At 40.8% G+C, this 18984-nt stretch overlaps 1 protein-coding gene across 2 annotated transcripts in view; it reads right to left on the reverse strand.

Annotated features, from left to right (window-relative positions):
* The window catches only part of ABCB7 (ATP binding cassette subfamily B member 7), a 42158-nt gene extending 24150 nt beyond the window's left edge, over positions 1 to 18008 (reverse strand). Inside the window, exons 1-4 of one of the 2 annotated variants that reach the window (XM_055818064.1) lie at positions 17826 to 18006; positions 10117 to 10194; positions 8506 to 8592; positions 1941 to 2060 (exon numbers count right to left, since the gene is read on the reverse strand). In XM_055818064.1, the coding sequence (XP_055674039.1) occupies positions 1941 to 2060; positions 8506 to 8592; positions 10117 to 10194; positions 17826 to 17984 (444 nt within the window). In that variant the 5' untranslated portion in view covers positions 17985 to 18006. Of the gene's footprint in view, positions 1 to 1940; positions 2061 to 8505; positions 8593 to 10116; positions 10195 to 17825 lie in introns of both variants that reach the window. The other variant, XM_055818065.1, reaches the window with a different exon arrangement.
* Positions 18009 to 18984: the final 976 nt, after the last annotated feature.

Below are 18984 nucleotides of genomic sequence, written 5' to 3' on the forward strand. Positions count from 1 at the left end.
CCTACAAATTAGGGAAGTGAAGAGCCAGAGGGAGAAATCAAAAAATACAAAAAATTTATTTAAAAATTGCCTTCAGATTATTAGCACTACTACTAAGGGGCTTTAAAAGGAAAGTGAGTTGAAGAATTTTCATATACATCTGCTTAATTTACATCACCAAACCTCAACCACCCAAGCATAGCTTTCTAAAACTACCTGAAAGGGGGGTGTAGTGAGGTGGGGCTTGGTCTCTTCTCCCAAGGAACAAGCCATGGGACAAGAGTAAATGGCCTCGAGTTGCGCCAGGGAAAGTTTAGATGGGATACTGGGAAAAATGTCTTCACCGTAAGGGTGGCCAAGCACTGGGACAGGCTGCCCAGGGAAACAGTGGAATCATCATCCCTGGAGGCATTAAAAGACGTGTTGATGTGGCACTTAGGGACATTGTTTCGTGGTGGCCTTGGCAGTGCTGGGTTAACGGCTGGACTCGATCTTAAAGGTCTTTTCCAACCTAAACGAGTCTGTGATTCTATATAGCCAGCTAAATATTCTTACGACAGCAAGTGCACAATATACAAGGCAAAACACTCCATGCATCTGCATTCTGAGCAGATAGTTTTAAAGTGTGATGGAAGGCATTCCTGTCTGTTTCACACAGGCATACAACAAGGGTGGATGTTTACTTGTACGGACATGCCATATTCTGTATGTCGTCACCTGCACTATCAGCAAAGTCCTGAACAGCAGGGCAAACCAAAATATCTATTGAAGGCAGGACCAGCTAGCACCTGATAGATTGCTCATGAGAAAGAGCTGCAGACCAAAAGGCCTTTCCTCTTCAGCTCAAACAAATGAGCACTTTTCCAAGTACTCTTCTTTTAACACCTACATAGCTGAAATTTGTTTCTTTTTTCTTTTCATAACATGGCAATGTTGCTGAATGTTAAGAAGTTGCTAGTACAAGTAGCTTAAGTGCTAAAACTCACTGCTAAGTAGTACCTACTTTAGCTTATCCCAGCAAGATACTAATATTAGCTTTATGTTTGGTAAAAAGTGCCATACTTAGAAGCAACCAGTTGAGACATGTCAATGATATTTACAAAATTTACTTCCAATGTTTTGCAATCAATTTTTTTTCCCAAAAGCAAAAGCTTTTTGCGCAAAGCTAGTATTTGCTCTTCTGAACTATTTCTACAAGATTTGCACTAAATTTGAATTATATCCTCTATAAGTCTGCAGAAAGCTTTTGCATGCCTGTTTCAAATGAATAAATACTAATGTTGTTGCAGGCAAGAATGAGAGATCCTTTCACATAATGAAGTAAAGGTAAGAGCAACCCTCTATTTCATAACCAAAAGAAAAATCATTTGAATGAAAGCATGGTTTGATATAAAAAAATAAGTTATACAGCTTCTTTCACATTAGGATACCAGAGGAGTCCCTGAAACAACAGAAATTACACCATCATCTCACACAGAAATATTAAGAGAAGACTGGAGTTCAAATCCCCCTTCCCATAGCACAGCAAGAGCTGTGAGTAGATACCACCACACTGCTCAAGTTCAGAGTTCACAATGGGCACACAGCCTTGAAGAAATCCTGTTGGACAGATGCAGCATCACACAAGAAGAGAAGATCCATAAGCAACCTTTAACTCACATTTCCCATAACTTATGATGTAAATGATTAATTGGCATTGGAAAATCCTGGACTAAACTAATGTGAGCAATGGAAACAAAAATTCTGGCAGTCACCATCATCTCCCAAACCACACAGATGCATCTCACATGCATACATACCCCATTAAAAAATCCAAGCTATTATTTCTAATGCTATATGCTCCTTATACAGGAAAGACATCTTAAGATTATAAAGCCCTTAAATAATAAAAAAGAACTTTAGTACTTGTATGCACTCCAAATGAAAAGTAACTAACAGTACAATAAAGAATCTGTTCTTACCTTTGCACTCGCTAAAAACCCCAGGGATATGGCTACTCTGGCTCGCAGGTCTGGTCTGTCTTTGGGCCACACATAAGACAACATTGCTCTGATAATCTTTTTGGCATCTATCTCTTTCAGCTATTGGAAAGAACAAACAAAGGCATCACATTATGAAAAGACCCCAGGAAGCAAAATAACAGTATAAATAGGAATGGCTTTTATACATTTGAATCACTTCAGTATTTTATTTGATAGGCAACACACACTTCACAATGTTTGAGACTAGGACTGCATATTAAAATTTCAAGTTATAAGTTTTTAGGTTTACATCCACAACATGCTGTTAAAAAACAGATGACTTGTTCGTAACCCACATGTACTCAACAGTGCAAGTATAGCTGCTGTAAATGGAGCAGAGAGAAAGCCACAATGCACCAGAGCTGAAAACTTCACAGAACAAATAAACGGATCCTTCTTTTTTATCTTCTCAGGATTTCTGTACAAAATGCAAGGGCTTAGTATTTCTTCTTTGGAAGCTGTTTTAACACAGCACAGAAACAATGGGAGGGAAAATGCAAAAATGAAGTAACAAAAAATAAGGCAAAGAGGAAATTTGAAAGGTCTACAATAAACATAAGTAGTCTGGAGAACATTCAGTGAGTGACAATAGAATACACTATTTAAAAAAAAAATCACTAGAATTATAGCAACTCACTCTGAAACTGAACACACATGCTGATACATAAATTGAACCAAATACAAATTTCAGCTCAGCTGACTTTGTTGCATTACTACAAACTTAAGCATTTCCAACAATCACTTTCACAGATTTTGGTCATCTTACAAACTTTGCAGGGAAGCAAGAAATACTGCCCATGACTTTTAGGGCATGTTTTCAGGAATCCAAAGACTAGTCCTTCAGTGGGTGCCCAAAGAAGTTATGACTACTAGCAATAAAACTATTATAGTGGCCTTAACTCAGCTTCCAATGTCATTTAAGAGAATGGCCCTTTAAGAGAATTTAAGAGTTGGGTAATCAGGCTTCATGAGGCAGAAGATGCATATGGCCACACATTAGCTTAACTGATACACCCATTTTTTAATGAATTCTTCAAATAGGTTCTCCTTCTCCAAACCTCAAATTCTGCTCTAAATAAGGCCACAGTTCTGTTAACAAGTCTTCTTGGGAAACAGAAGGATTTTTGGTGGTGGTGGTGGTGGTTTTGGTTGTTGTACATTTTACAGAAATACAGGTTATTTTCCAGATGGATAGATGTCTGTATCACACTTGACATACAGACTTGAGATACTCACTGAACTCCCAAGCCAAATACATTGTCTGAAGTCTAAACCATTCTACCCAATCAAGAATATCAGCAGTTATGTTACGCAGTAACATACAGCACAAGTATCAATAAGTCATTTTACTGTGTGGCTACCCTGGGGTTAACTTGAAAGATGTGAAGGTTATCTAAAGCTGAAGGGAGGGCAGCAAGTAGCAGCTAATCTCCTCATTTCAGGCGATATTTGGTAGGGGCGGGGGGCAGACATGAACAAAGTGTTAGTCCACACCTTTTAAAGATGACTCTTCATTACATAAGTCAGTAGAAAGAGGGAGTTTTACAGTATATTGTAATGTTTCCCTCACTAGATTGTGTACTTAAAATGCTTCCTCCTCGACTTCAAGGATAAAACTAACTAGAATAGAAATTCTCTGTTAAAGGTCCAGTGTGAATGAGCAAGAAAGTGAAGTTCTGTTAAAAGGTAAGATTGCTGAGGCAACCAGGGAAAGCAATCCTATAAATGTAAGCTTTTAAAAGAACCAGAAAATTCATCTCAGTGTTTCTAGTCATAGCTTCAAAGAAAACCAAAGAGTAAGAGATACTGCACTTTGTCAACAATTGCATATGTATTGGAGCATTACATTGCATAAGCAGATTTCAAACAACTTTTAAAATATGGATATACGGAATATTTCTAAGTGAAGAGAGGATGCAAAACTATCTATTGTGTCCTACCCATTCAGGAGATGGAGGTATCTGCTGCAGCATATACGTGAATCTTTCCATTTGGGCCAAGGATATGCATAAACAGCAGTTCAAACATTTGGAAAATACCTTTGATCACCACTTACAGGTTAAAAGGAAGTTGAAAAAAAGAGTTATCACATTAACACAAAAGTGCAACCAGAGCAGTTCTAATTATATGTTGCTATTGGCTAGTCAGACTTCGCACAGAAAAGCTATTAAAAAGAATGAAATACACAGGCTGCAAACAAGGCATCTATTTCCTTTTCTTCATGGCTTAGAATGGTGACAGAAGTAAATCCGTTCAGAAAAAAAGTCAGAAGGCAGCCAGTCCTTTGCCAAAGGCCTTGCAAAGGAACAAGAAGAAAAATCAAAGGAGATGCAAAATGCACACATATTACATCAAAGTTTACCATGAAATAAATGTTACTGTTGTACAGAAACACGAGTTGAAAATGGTTTAAATATGCAAGTGGCAACATTAAGAATTAAAATGAGCCATCTGTTTAACGGACTCAGGCCTTTTTTGATTCTCTGTGGTATATAAAAAGGTTAAGAGATGCATTTATTTTACCACCTTTTAAATGGCAGCAATGTTTTATATTTTCTTCCAAGGCCTATTTCTACAGAAATGGAAGGAATGGAAGGAGTATTATAAATCTAATATACCAGGGAGCCAACAAGAAAAGTATTTTCTTCTATTTGAATGCAGCATGTTTTTAAAACACACAACCAAATAGTGAAGACTATTTGCAAAGGAATGAGCATTGACCATCTTCCTGTCCCCTCCACCCATCCCATCTAGGTTCTGGACCTTTTAAAATACCTAAAAAGGGGAAATAAAGAGAGCCATCATTTCTCTCCACAATCTCCAAGATTATTGAGTATGGCAAGCATTCACTGGGCTGACCCTGTGACTTTATGGATAAAGCCTGTGCCAGGATGATGAGCTATCAGAAGCCTGATGGAAGAAAACAGTAGTTTGACTTGCATTTAAGCTGTCATTGCTGATGAAGAAAAAAAGACCCAGTTCTGGCTCCCTGTGTACTCACTCGCAAAGCTGTATCATCCTCTTTATTGTACTAGCACAAGCTGTCCTGCATCTGCATGAGGTTATTTTCTAAACCACTAACAGCTTGCTTCCTCCCCTGCTTCTTCCCTTCTTTGCAGCACTCAATTGCACAGTCCCAGCCCATTTCTCACAGCACCTCTGGAGCTGACGAAACACCGTGATGAACTGATTCCATTTATGAAACTGGCAGAAAACTCTTCAGTGTTTGTTGCAGGGTTTCATCTCACTAAAGAGGGTCAGATAAACCCACAAATTCAGTAGCATGAGATGAAGAACGGCTGAGAACAGAACTTACTTCTTTTTTTACAGCATGAGGAATTCAGACTGTTTCAGTCCACAATATACAGCTTGCTGTGAGCGAAGCAGCTGCAGTGGTTTGGGAAGGGAGGGGGAGCTCCCACCAGTTAGACACGTTATTTTCCAGCTAGATCACCTCACACTAGCTGACTAACTGAACATCCTCATATAGCAAAACACCAAGGTGAGGAAGGAGTTAGGATTCTTCTCAGTTGCCTTATCAGCTTAAATAAATGTCAGATGAAGGCCTGAGTTTTCCTTCCAAACTTTGAGAAAAAAAAAAAGTACTTTGTCTTCTGTCTTTGTACTATCCATCCCTCCACAGAAGGCAAACAATGGCTAGCAAACTAAATAGCAACTGAGTGAAATAGTGGTAGGAGAAGGCTAATTATCAGGGCTCCATCATGACTATCGGTCTTTCCATAAGGAAGTAATATATGTCTGCTTAGTAACAAGTCGGGCCACAGTTTTTATTTCCGTCTATTCTGTGTACAAAAGACTAACACACACAAAAAACCCAAAGGTGGTAAAGAACAATACTGTTTTCAGTTTCAGCATTCAGCACATCAGTCACTGATGCAAGTAAAAATTATTTCGTAGAAAAAACAGTTGTGTAAGCTTCTCTTCTAGTTACTTGTGAAATGAAGGAACCATGCCCTTCATATTCTGTGTTTACCCTTAGTATTTAGTTCTCTATCCCCTGAATCTGCTATAAACAGGGCAATTTAAAACGTTAGCGCCAAAGTCAGTTTCCAGAATGAACAGGCTGGGCTGTCAAAAAAATTCTGGAAGAGAGAAAGGTGTAATATAGCTGACGTATATCACCTGCAGTTTTCCTGAAAGCACAATCCTAGGGGAAAAGAATTCTCATGTAAATTGGGTGCCAGTACTTTTATGCACCAAATACAAGTGTATGTACACACAAGCACAAGAAATGCACTTGTAACATCCTATTTCCTTCCTTCTATTTTTGCTAAGAACCTCTTGGCTTTTGCACACAATTTTACACTTTTTTTTTTCCACTCTTCACTCATTTCACCTCTTTTACAGCTAGTTCTTTCTGCTATCTCCTGGATAACCCCTAACAGCTGAGATTTGTTTAGTTAGACAACAGCCTAACTGACTGTGTCCTATATTAACTACATTATAGCTCCACTTCTTGGAGTAAAAAAGTCAGGGGATTGGCTTGTACAGGAATAGCTGCAAGTACTGGGTGAACAGAGAATGCCACTGGAATATGTACACTGCCTAGCAGACTGAAATATACTCACTGGCATCAAAATTTCTGGCTAACATATTCCCAGTGAGTTTTGATGTTAAGGAACATCCACCATTCCTTAACATTACTAGTGTTTTGGTAAATAGAACCTTCCATTCCATTTCCTTTCTGACCGGAGAAAACTGTAAAATTTAGATTTTTGAATGTTGCCAAACTGTGGACCTTTGAAAAGTAGTAACTCCAAAGAAAATATGATGTTTAAACATGTAATACCTGTAACGATTAAATAGGTTTGCCCTGGAAGTTGCCCATGACATGCAAGAAGTTTCAGCTGAAAAATGTCTGCATTTCAGGAAATAGCTTTTTAAAGAAAGAATAAACAGCCCCTCATGGTATTTTTGAAGATAGGTCAGTTGTAAAGCTGAGTCTGTGACATGGGTTTGCAACTGAATCATATGAGGGTGAGTTCGTACTATGTATAAGCAAAAAAACCTTTTACCTGGAGTTATGAAAAATGAAGTTAGGACAGCAAGCAGGAAACATTCAGCTGATCAACATACCCACGCAAACAGAAATTCTAACAGGAAAAAAACCCCACAAATATTTTAGCCCAACAGATGCATAATCACCAAAGTGACAATACAGGAGATAATACCCTCTCATTCACAGGAGAAATACAACCCATAATAATTACATTCCATAACATATATGATTCGGCTAAACACAAAAGAAGGATAGTCTGCTAGCTGTAACATCTGTTTTGCCTAGGAAATCCTTGAAAGAGCCTATACCTGTTGCAATTAGGGCCTTAAAAATCAGCCTAAAGTTAATGCTACATGCAGAGCCAGTAATACTGCTGATTTCCCCCTGTGCCTTACACAGAAAAGATCACAGATGTTTGTTAAAACAAGCTGCATGTACTTTAGGTTATGAAATTCCCTCTTACTACCAAAGCACAAATTTTGGTAGCATGTCTCCTGACTTCTGCCTGTAGCACCAACAGGTTTGGATTCAAGGAAGGGACAACTCAGATCAAAATTTAAGAGGAAATCCTAGCTTTAACGCCTCAGTTTCTTGACAAATGAGGCTGTAAGGAAAGACCTCATCAGAACAGTTGAGCAAACCAGCCCAGAAAGACCTGAATTCTGCACTGAAATTTCAATTTGTCATCAACGTGGTCTTCACTAGTTTTAGGAAAACCCCAGCCAAGATTGGACAAGTTATAACCATCACACACAATCATTCTGCAAATACACAAAGCATCAGAAGTAAGTTTGCAAAGGAAGTGAGCAAATTAAACTTAATAAACTCAGGTGCTCTGATTCTGCAAATTTAATCATGCAAGTTTATACTGTGTTGTTTCAACCAAAAGCTTCCCTTGTCTTCTAACTGTAATCACTTGGTCTAATAAAAGATACTACTTCTCCTTACATACCTATCATAATTATTTTAAGATGTGCTTCCTGAACATAAATAGAGTCAAAAATATATCAATTAACATTAAATCCAACTAAAAATACATGCAGTTTAATTACTTCTCCCCTTCTCTGCTTCAAGTGCCATTTTACCAACTGATGCACTAACTTGTATCCACAAGCTGCTTTCTAATATCCTGAATGTCAAGTCACAGGGATATATTAGTCACAAACAAGAATAACAAATACAATAGATTACAATGGAACATACTTTCAATGAAAAAAATCCACTATAATGCAGGCCAATTTCAAAGGAGTGTGTGACACCAAGACTGCATTTTTAATAAACAACTGAAACACTTCAGCACAGTTGTTATTGTGTGATTAAAACAGTATCTACTCCACTACAGTATTCACATACCTACCAATACAGTTTTTGACAAGTTGTTGCTTGGGGTCATCAGCTTTGGAGTTTTTTTGGGGGGTGGGGAAAGTTGCTCACAGTTTTTATTTAAAAAGCAATAGAAGCAATAGTAATTAAGCAATTTTTTACCCCTTCCTTTGGATCTGTGTGAAGCCCTCCACCTGCATGACCATGCCAACACATTCTCTTTTCTATCAGTCGCCACCTCGGGAGGATCTGTGTGAAAATGAAAAGTCAATTTGCAAGAGCCTCAGGAAACAAGCATGTGAAAGCCAACAGAAAGAAGAACTACTGGTCTGTTTTCCCTCCCTCATTCTCCAACTGTATTGGCTTGCTTTAATAAAAGATACTGCCTCTCTCTAAAAACCTTGCCTTGCTTAAGGAAACAATATTAAGAAAGGGACTATAAATCCAGCAGTATAGTAAAGAGCATGTTCCAAGTAGCCAGGAGGTAAACAAAGCCTTGTATATTTTAGTTAAAAGGATACCTAAGAACTGAAAAATGGACTGCAGAACATAGAAAAGAAATTAAAGTTTTGGAGGATAACCATACTCAAGCACATTAATATATAGAGTGCAACACATTTAATCAGCAATACTCTTTCCATGTATGTAAAGAGTAACTTCACTTGGGGGCAAAATAAAGAGATAAATACGCTTCACACTTTTTCCTATCAGGATGAGAATGGCCTAGTGGCACCGTACAACAGGTAAAAGTTAACCCATTTGAGAGCCCCTGCTGCAATCCATATACAGGTGCAGTTAGGAAAAGATCCTGCTTTTTTTACAAAAAATGCTCACTTCTCTTAGCACATGGCCAAGATTCCCTGCTAAATACATACAGATAAAATTTCTGTATTAATGCACGCAGATATACTAAAAAATAGTAACTCACTACCACTAGGTGTTTCTCCAAGTTCAATTTCAAAGTGCCTACCACAAACAATGGACATGTTAAAGCTTTTCAAAAACAGTCTGCATTTTGTTTAAAAGATTTGCTACATGTTGACAATTTCTGGGTTCAAGCCATGCAAAAGCCCTTTAGGAATCCTGTTTTATGATATGGTTTGATAGCGCACCTCAGGGTTTCCTAAAGCAGAATTTCACTTTTCATATATTAAAGAAAAACATTATAAACCCCAATCTAAGTAGATTTCATGCTTTGAAGTTCCAAGGACTCTCAAAACATTTTAGCTGCTTAAGTTGGTTCTGATTCTAATAACAAAAACGCTCAAAAAACAAGACAAATACATTTCCTAGCTTCATTCAAGCAAAGTGTGTAACTTTGAAATGTGTCATAATTATTCCATGAACAGTATAAATTGCATCTTCCTTATGTTTACATTAGTGTTAAGGCAAGCAGACCTCATATGAGTAAGCGCCTGACATCCTGGCACTCAGAATGATGAGAATAAATTTTCACTGTTTCTTGATATTCCACAACCTAAGCAGAATTTTGAAGTAATAAAGCCCTACATACTCAAGGAAAACTCACAGCTTTCTATGCATTGGTATCTTCTATGCCTGACAACATGAATCTAAGTGTCAACACACAAAACCTACATTTTTAAGAACTCTTCTAAGTTACTGTATTATTATTCATTTCTAGAGATTCAAAAAGACTTCTTGAGGAGTGTGCAATAGTCTGAAGCTTTTAAACAGCAGATTAAACTGTAAGATGCTCCAAGGGCTTGAATTTCCTCTGACCTGCAAGTAGGAAGAAAAAAAATTTATACCTACCTCTGAAGCCTCTAAAAACGGCCTTGAATAATCCCCTCGCAGACTGTGCCATGATCTTTGCTTGCAGACTGGCGGAATCTACAGAATAAAAACGTGGAGGGGAAGTAAAAATGGAGTCATGCAGAACATGTACTTCACATACAGCAAATATTCATCTAGTTTATGTAAACAAGCATAACATGAAAACAAGGTTTTGATTTTTAACAACTGACCACGGAAAAACTGGTGGGGAGCAGCTGTAAAATAAATTACACTCAACTATTAAAACTGCTGAGTGACAGTGACTCTTTCCCCTCCCTGAATCCCCACTCCCATCAGACTTTGTTTCTCTTGTACCACGAAAGCCCAAAGTTTTCCCTTTTCTCTCATTTAATTTTCTCCCAGGTTGTCTTCTGACTTCTTTCAAATATTCTTTCGCTCTATTTTTCATTAGGAAATGTTATTCTTATGCTTATAGGTTCTGCCGTATTCAATTCCTCTTAGCTCAGCTCATGCCATGCTCGTCTCACAGACCACGAGGCTAATCAAAGCTACGTGTCCCAACTGGGAAGCACTGGCACTATCAGAAATCAGAGCATGGCTGACTACAAGTTTTAGGTAGGCAGGACACAAGATACCCACTATCCACATCTCCATCAGTGCATCTTTTCATAGATACACTGCTAGGCACCAACTGTAGCATGCTTTACATGTTACATTGAAAGAAATTAATTTTCCATAAGAGTTTCAAAGGACCATTTATTTTCCTTATTAGATGGACTAGCTGGCAGTGCTTCCCCAGTGGCAAAACAGGGACCTCCCTTTTGGTTAGCAAAAATGGTGCCACATCATCTCTGACACATTCAATATTAAATCTTTTACTGCTCTGTTGCAATATTAACCATACACCTCACATTATATAAAAATCACTACCACAGAGCAAACTAGTGAAAGCACTGCTCATCAGCCCACGGCAAAGGACAAATGCCAAAAAGGGAAAAAAAAAGCCAAACCTGATCATAAGAAAGGGTATTTTAAACCTTGACAAACAGCCATGCTGTCGTATATTTTATACCTTGCTTTGAATGTTCCTTTGCTCTTAAGACACATACTGCAAGTTGTGATTTAGTCATTTTTAAGAAAATGAAGATCATTCCCCCACAAGTCACCACATGGGACCTGCTTATTGCAAACATTTCCATTATATGACATGACACACAGAAACCAGCAAACATTACAATTATACATTTTGCACTTTGTAAAGCTAACTGGCCCGGGTGAACTATCCTGATGCTTCCAAGACCTGGGTTAAATTAAAGAGCTCCATTTATAAGGCACTCCATTGTAGATACACTCATAACTTCACAGTTTCACGTCAGCACAGAGGATTCCGTCTAAACTAATATGCTCTCCTTATAAACAGTGAGATAAACAGAAAATACAAGGGAAAAAGAGAAAGACTTCAAGATGCCTCAGCACATCCCAGGTTACTGTAAATTAATGTAATCATTACAAAGGCATGGTTATTTTGGATAACATCAACATGCAAGAGGAGGAGTAAGCACTCCTAGCAGTAACTACTACCGTGGCACCTGGGAAGTGTCTAGAACCCAACACCAAATTAAATTGTACCACCAATACGAAAGGCAGCAGTGTTCTTTAATTCCACAAAGGCAGTTACATCAATACAACTCTACCTGCTTCACCAGTCACAGGCCATTCAGAAGTAGGGATTATATGATGACAATGTAGAATTTATAGCAGAGACAAGATCCAGGGTGAGAGGCTTAATACCAGCAAGTCCTACATTCATACCAATGAGATTGAGTTCCTGTCTCATACAGCCTAGAGTGCAGTCAGTATATTGAAACGCTCAGCATATTTACGCCAGCATTTATACTTCCTTAAACACATCATGCCAATAAAAGACTGTTAAGACACCATGCCAAAGTGAAGTTTAGGAGCTGATGAACCACTACTCACAACTATACTTTGGCTTCTCTTAAGACAACACAGCTGGAACCTCTCGTGAGCAGTGCCATTCTCTCCTGCTTGGCCTTGCAAGAAAAAAAAAAATCTTGAGTACTGTAAGAACTGAAATCCAGGTATTCAACTCTGAATGCATTTTGCTGTTGTTGTTGTATATTCCTAGCACATGGGAGTACACAACTGATGCTCCAACAGCTATCAGAAAGAAACTAGTTACTGTTTTTCTAGAATGTACTCATAGGACATGGTAAAAATATTTTACTAATAATTCATATCCTTTGACCCCAGAGCTGGCAGAGCTCTCTTCTGCCTGACACAGGAGACAAACACCATCAAAAGAACAACTTCTATTGAAACACCAGCAAACCCGGTCTCAATCGCTGCATTAGACTACCTGCTTGACTGAAGCTATGAACTGTCATAGGGTTAAGAGATGAATACAGCAAAAAGATGAAAAGATATAAAAAAGAAAAGATTTTTATAAGAAAAGATTTTTTCTTATAAAAAATAAGAAAACCTGTTCTTATTTCCAGTCTTTAGCCTGGAAGACTGGAGGTTTCAGTCCTCTCCTAGGCTCCTGCTAAAACCCAAGTCTCAGCAAAGAAATAAAGAATTAAACAAGGTGAACAATTTATTTCACTGATAAATCCTCCAGCCATCACAGTATTATTAACAAAAATGCCCAAATGAGTCCGACTGAAGCTTACGCTGTCACTCTCTGCAATTCCTGCGGGCAGACTTGGGACTCCACTTTCCCTCATTACAACTCTTTCCCAAGAGATTTAAGACTACAAAGGAAAGGCATACTTGAACCTTCTCTGCAACACATAAAAGTAGCAGGTTATTGCTTTAAAGGAGCAGGAGCAAGTCCTGCTTATTTCTCAGTTTAAGAAATTATGCAGGGAACTTTAATTCTGGCATTTCCAAACTTCTGAATGCCTGACTCTGCACCATTATGTTCTTTTAATGTATTTTTGGATATGATTCTATATACTCTAAAGGATGAAACAGATGTCTAGTACTGATTGCACATAAAAGTCATATTGCTAAAGTGTCATGACTGTTGGTGGTAGTTTAAATACTATAAATGCAAACAAACAACAGGGATTAAACACATTTGCGCAAGGTCAAATCCACACTTAGAAGCTTCTCTCTGGAATATATTATGTACCATTCCAGACATACTGCACTAACCTAATGGGGATGATTTTGTGTTTTTTTAAAAAATAACCGTAACAGAAAAGATAACTGAAGGTGGGGTCCAAGTACCTGTGAAGTATTCCAGTCCCAGTGTTAATTTTGCTTAGTTTGCAAGGCAAGAAAAGATTAATAGGAAAGAGCAGAGGAAGATCAGAGAAAAGGTGAAAATATTCTGCTATAAATATAAACTGTCACCAATATGAACAATACAAACTTCACTGGAGTTACATATAACAACGGCCAATGTGCAATTGCTCTGTACACATAGATGAATGCGTACAGAGCAAATGAAACCAAGAAGGTTAACAAATAGATACCTTAAGGAGTCTTCCCCGTAACATCTTACTAACATACCCTCACGTTTGGCTTGTTTTGGTACAACACGTCTCAATGGCAGAGGAGAAAACCCACACAGCATCACAGCAGACACCCCAGTGTACCACAGCACCACTGCTACAGGGAGTGTTGCTTACCCTGTGCCCCCCCTGTATTTCCCAAATTACTTTCAGATCAAATTCCCATAGTTCCATCTGTTCTACTTCATTATATAACCTCCCTTGCAACATTTTTCAGTATTATTAGATGTCCATTTTTATAGACAGACACATGGGACTGCTGATCTGCTCAGCAGTAATGCTTCCTCTATAATGGAATTTTGAAAATTCAAGGAATTTCAAATACTCCGTTACAAAGCATATATCTGTCAGTGAAGACTGTTGACTAACGGTGACTGTTGATTAACAGTTCCCATGCATCAAGCTGTTCAACTACACCATCAAAATCTAGAGAAGAGAATTTAGCAATGCACGCAGACATGTGAAATGATGCCTTGGACAATAAACATCAGTATAATTTCACAGAACGGTCCAAGCTTCAGGTAAAAAAGAAAAGAAAGGCAAAATAGAAATACATTTAATGAAAATACCTGAAATTTCTTTTACAACCACTTCCAGAGAAAGGGATATTATTAAATTATGCAGAAGAACATGCTCTTTATCACGTCATGTGGCAGCTGGAAGGGCAAGATAATGCAAGGGGAAAAAAGAAAAAAGTATTTTTTACCATTACACTTGCAGCATTTTACAAAGCCCCGCTTTCTACCACTGCCAACACCCTCTCTGAAAGAAACCCCTCAGTGTATTTCTTAGCTTATACGGAACCTAGTAAAATAATTATCGTTAGTTAAAAGCTGTTGGACCTTTTCAGTCAAATGCTATTTTCCTTCCATTTAAGTTGTAGATCGAATAGAATTTGCCATTGCTTTTATTTTGGATGCGGGCAAACTGTTCTACAAAAAAACCCTAAGCTTCCTAGAAAAAAAAAATAGTCTTTGCTTGGTTACTTTTCAGAGTTCAACAAGCAGGCCACATCCAACTTGCCAATTCTTTCTATCACTACCCAGCAGAGATCCTAAATTCAAAATATGAGTTCTGACATAACGAACCCCTGCCTACTCCAACCACAGGAGGGTAAACTGAAGGAGCGACACTTACGGAAATGCAAACTGATCTCAATATCAATAAATGGCATCTGATCACAGTTCTGCAATATTTACGGCACCTGTTTTTCCCCTCCATAAATTTAGCTATTTTCCTTTCCAGGATATAAATGTTACATGTCTTGTTACTCAGAAAAGCAAGATTCTAATCAAAACCAGTGAAAAACGAAAAATGTAAGCGTGAGGGGAAAAAATAGATCTGTAATGCAACAGTACCTAAACAACTCTACTATATTTGAATCTCATTGTACTAACTGCCATAGAAAATACATACACTGTATTATAAGACAATTTAACAATTCCAAGCTTAAAAAAAAAAAACTTACAGCCAACATGAGACAATGAAGACAGGGGGATCAAGTACTGCATGGATACAAAGCAGAGTGGAAGGATGACAGGCAAGTGTTTGAAATGACCTTTTTCAAAAAGAATGGTTGGTAACTTTGCTGTTATGGTCGTATTTCACCAGAGCTTTTCCTTCCTTTAATCACACTTTTTCCCACAAGTTAAGCTGCGGCTATAGTGTTTACCAGCCTGAGCTGTACAAGGCAGAGCTCCTGAACGACACAGCTACGCTGCCGCAAGCCTCTGCTATTTGCGTAGTTACAGCAATAAAAGCTGAACTGTGCTTGTACAGTTGATTTTACTCACAAAAATAATTTTACTACAGCAGTAAGAAGCACCATGCTGCTGGTATAACAATGTCACCTGAGGTGCGCCCTCCCAGGGAGGCCCTTACCATTTAGGAACACTTTGGGGAAGACATGCCAGTAAAGCCAACTATCTGGATTTCACAAGTGTTTGGGTCCCACCAGTCTCCCATTCCACGTGAGATTAACAGGCTGGATCATGGGTATTTATTTCACATTTACTGCCTTTGCTTATATTCAACAACCTAGTGCAAAATCTAACCCATATTTGATACCTAGAATATAAAGGTAACCTAAGAGCTTTTTCATGTGCTAAAAGAATATATACTAAGATGTGTCATCACACAGTAGCCTGGAGGCTTTCACGAGAACACGTGCTATAAAACACTACTTTCATTAAACCTTATTCCCAGATGACTGTGAAGCACACTGCTTAGGACTGCAGCAAACAAATTTGTTTTAAATGCAAACCCAGGTGTATTTCTTTGATTTTTTAGTATCTATAAAAACTTTCAGAATAAGCCCACTAAAAATATTTAAGAGTCCTCATTAGTGTATAAACATAGCACAATAACTAAACAACAAACTAAAACAGGATGCACATACCCGCTTCCAAAAGATTTTTTAAATGCTGAACTGCCTAATTTATAAAAAAAAAAAATATCAGTGGCTAGTCACTCTGAAATACAGCCTGCTGAAGTGTCTAGCCAACTGCTGACAGTCACTTCTGTTAATGTCGGCACAATATTTCTTGACCTAGCTGAAAAATCAAGGGGGGGGGGGGGGGGAGCAAAACGGAAACTCAAATCACCAGACAGTGCATTTTTCCTGTCAGCAAATTTAATGACATGTTAAAAAAAAAAATATCATGTGAACTAGTCCCAACATTTTAAAGGACATTACAACCAAAAACTCCAGAACAGTAAGCTTGAGCCTCCTGCCAGATAATAATAAATGACATTTGCACAACACACATAAAACATGTTGCCCATTTGTCATAATGTGGTACAAAGTTTTTATATAACAAAACCTAAGATCTTGCTCGTGCATTTAATGAATTCTAATTTTCATTCAAATACATTTTTGCTTCACTTCTGCATCAAGCTGTATCACCAGACTGTAAAAAAAGAAATGCATAATTGTCCACTTTCTAACACAGATGTGCCTAGAAACTAAAAGGCCAAAGAGACGAGCGCATATATATACTACAGACATCGCCTCAGCTTTCTAGTTCAGAAAATCTGGTGCTTAGCAACATGTGGCAATTAAAACTTATCAGCAAGGATGATAATAAAAACATTCAAAAGGAAAACAGGACTATAATTAATACGTCTATACATCACCATGATAACATTGTTGCTTACTCACTAACATCTGAAATATGTTTCCAGGAACATCGGACAATACTGAGTAGCCTGATGTATTTCAATGTCTCCAAACACATGGGAGAAATACTTTATCTGTGTCACCTTCAACTCCCAGCTTCTTGTCTTGCACAGGTTTCAAAACTAAAACCCCCAAACTGGACTGCTTCAGTCCTGCTCATCCCATCTAACCCAGTGAGTAACATGAACCTGACCGCAGTCTATGACAGAATTCTGTCTGTCAGGGGCAACTAATCAAGGCGGATGACAATGAAAACTAGTCACAAACAGTGGTACTCTGGAGGGGAAAAAAGAAGAAACCAAAAAAGGTTATTATCACACAGTAATAATAACCATCTGGGAGTTTATGGGAAGTTCATCCGGCTCAATCTTTGAGACACACTTCCTTCATTCACTCTGAAAAATGCATAAGTATTGTCAAAGGCTAGACTTACTCAATTTGAGACACGTACTCAATTCTTTACTTGTAACAAAAAAATCATTCACTGGAACGTGTTACAGCCTTCCACTGCTGACAGAAAGAATTCAAATTCCCATTTCTTTTCCCTACATAACGGCAAAATTAGCTGTCAGCATAAGTTATCCTCTACACAATGTTCAGCGCCCGTGCGAAGGCATTTCTGTAACGCTGGCCCACGGACAGCTGATCGGAGGCGGCGCAGGCGGAGGGACGGTGCCCCGAACACGGCACAAGGGGGGCAGCTCCGGCCTGCAGCCGCCCGGGGTCCCTCCAGGAAGGCTGCATGAGGCGAGCCGCGCCACGGCCCCCCGGCCGCTCTGCGGGGGCTCCCTCAGCTGCTCTGCGGGGGCTCCCCCGCCCGGCCCGACCACCGGGGTCGGCCCCGGCAGCCCCCGGGCCCCGACAGCCGGGCGAGGTACGGACGGCGCAGGCCGCCCCGCAGGGCTCCAGGGGCAGCAGCGGGGCCCGACGCCCCTCCTCAGCCCCTCACCGCCCGCCCCCGGCGCCCTCCGCCGCCCTGCCCTTGCCGGGCCGGCGTCCCCACGCACCTGGCCGCTTCCCGGGGCCCGCTGCCGCCCGCTCCCCGCCAGCCAGCCGTGCGCGCAGGCGGCGGCGGCCGCCGGAGGCCGCAGCAGGGCGAAGGCCAGCAGCCGCCGCTTGAGGGACCCGGCTGCCGCCAGGCTGCGCGGAGCCCCCAGCAGCGCCATCTTGCGCGGGGCGGAGCAGAGGATTGTGGGACGCCGGCGGACCCGCTGGGAGGAGCGGCGGGGCGGGACCGCGCTCCCGGCCCGGCCGCGCGGAGGAGAGGGCGGGGCGCGTCGCCATGGCAACACCGCCCGCCGGGGCCGCCCGGTGTGGCGGGAGGGCGCGGGGGCTGCCCCCGTCCTGCCCCGCCGCGCTGAGGGGCGGCCGCCTCCCGGTACGGCTAGGCCGCGGCCTCTGGCGCTCCCGAGCCGGCACCTCCTCGGGGCGGTTCTCGCTCCGGCGGTACCGGTAATGTGGAGAAATCGGGGTGGTGAAACAGGGGGGCCCGCATCCCAAACCACGAACTGCCAGCGCCGCTCACACAGGGCAGCGGCGCCATGAACATGGCGGCACTTCGGCATACAGTCTGTGTTGCTCAGTCGGGCGCTCTCCCAAGGTGCCGTTAGTGCTCTCGCCTTCCCCACGGGCGGCTGGACCCCGGGGTGGCTGCCGGCGCAGAGCCCGAGCGGGCGCGGGTCCCTGCCGGTGCCCTGGGCTGGGGCGCAGGCCTCGGCCCGCAGCGCCGGAGCGAAGCTGTGCCCAGATGGCACAGGGCATGGCTCCGCACACCTAATGCTGCATTCTGCACCCTGCCCGGGGCTTGGCTGCGAGCCGCCGTCGGCCAGCACAGCCCTCAGCTCAGCCGTGGCTCCTCTACGACCAGCGTAACGCAGCAGTAGTATGGTACCTAATTAACCAACCCCGTTTAGGAAGATAGAGATACGCCATGGATTACATTTATAATGGCCTATATACTCCCATCTGATTGGAACGCAGAGCCGAGAGGAAGCTGTAACTCTGTGTGGCATTTTTAATCACATAAAGATTTCTTCAAAGCTACCAGAGCTTGACTGCTGATGCTCTCGCCTTGAGGGCGAGTTGTAAGCTCATTTGCTGGGGAGAGAGACAGACAGACAGACAGAAAGGAAGAGGACAATTGGCTTAAAGCTGATTTTTAATGAG

The sequence above is a fragment of the Falco peregrinus genome, chromosome 13 (genome assembly GCF_023634155.1).
Source record: "Falco peregrinus isolate bFalPer1 chromosome 13, bFalPer1.pri, whole genome shotgun sequence".
Lineage (NCBI taxonomy): Eukaryota > Metazoa > Chordata > Aves > Falconiformes > Falconidae > Falco > Falco peregrinus.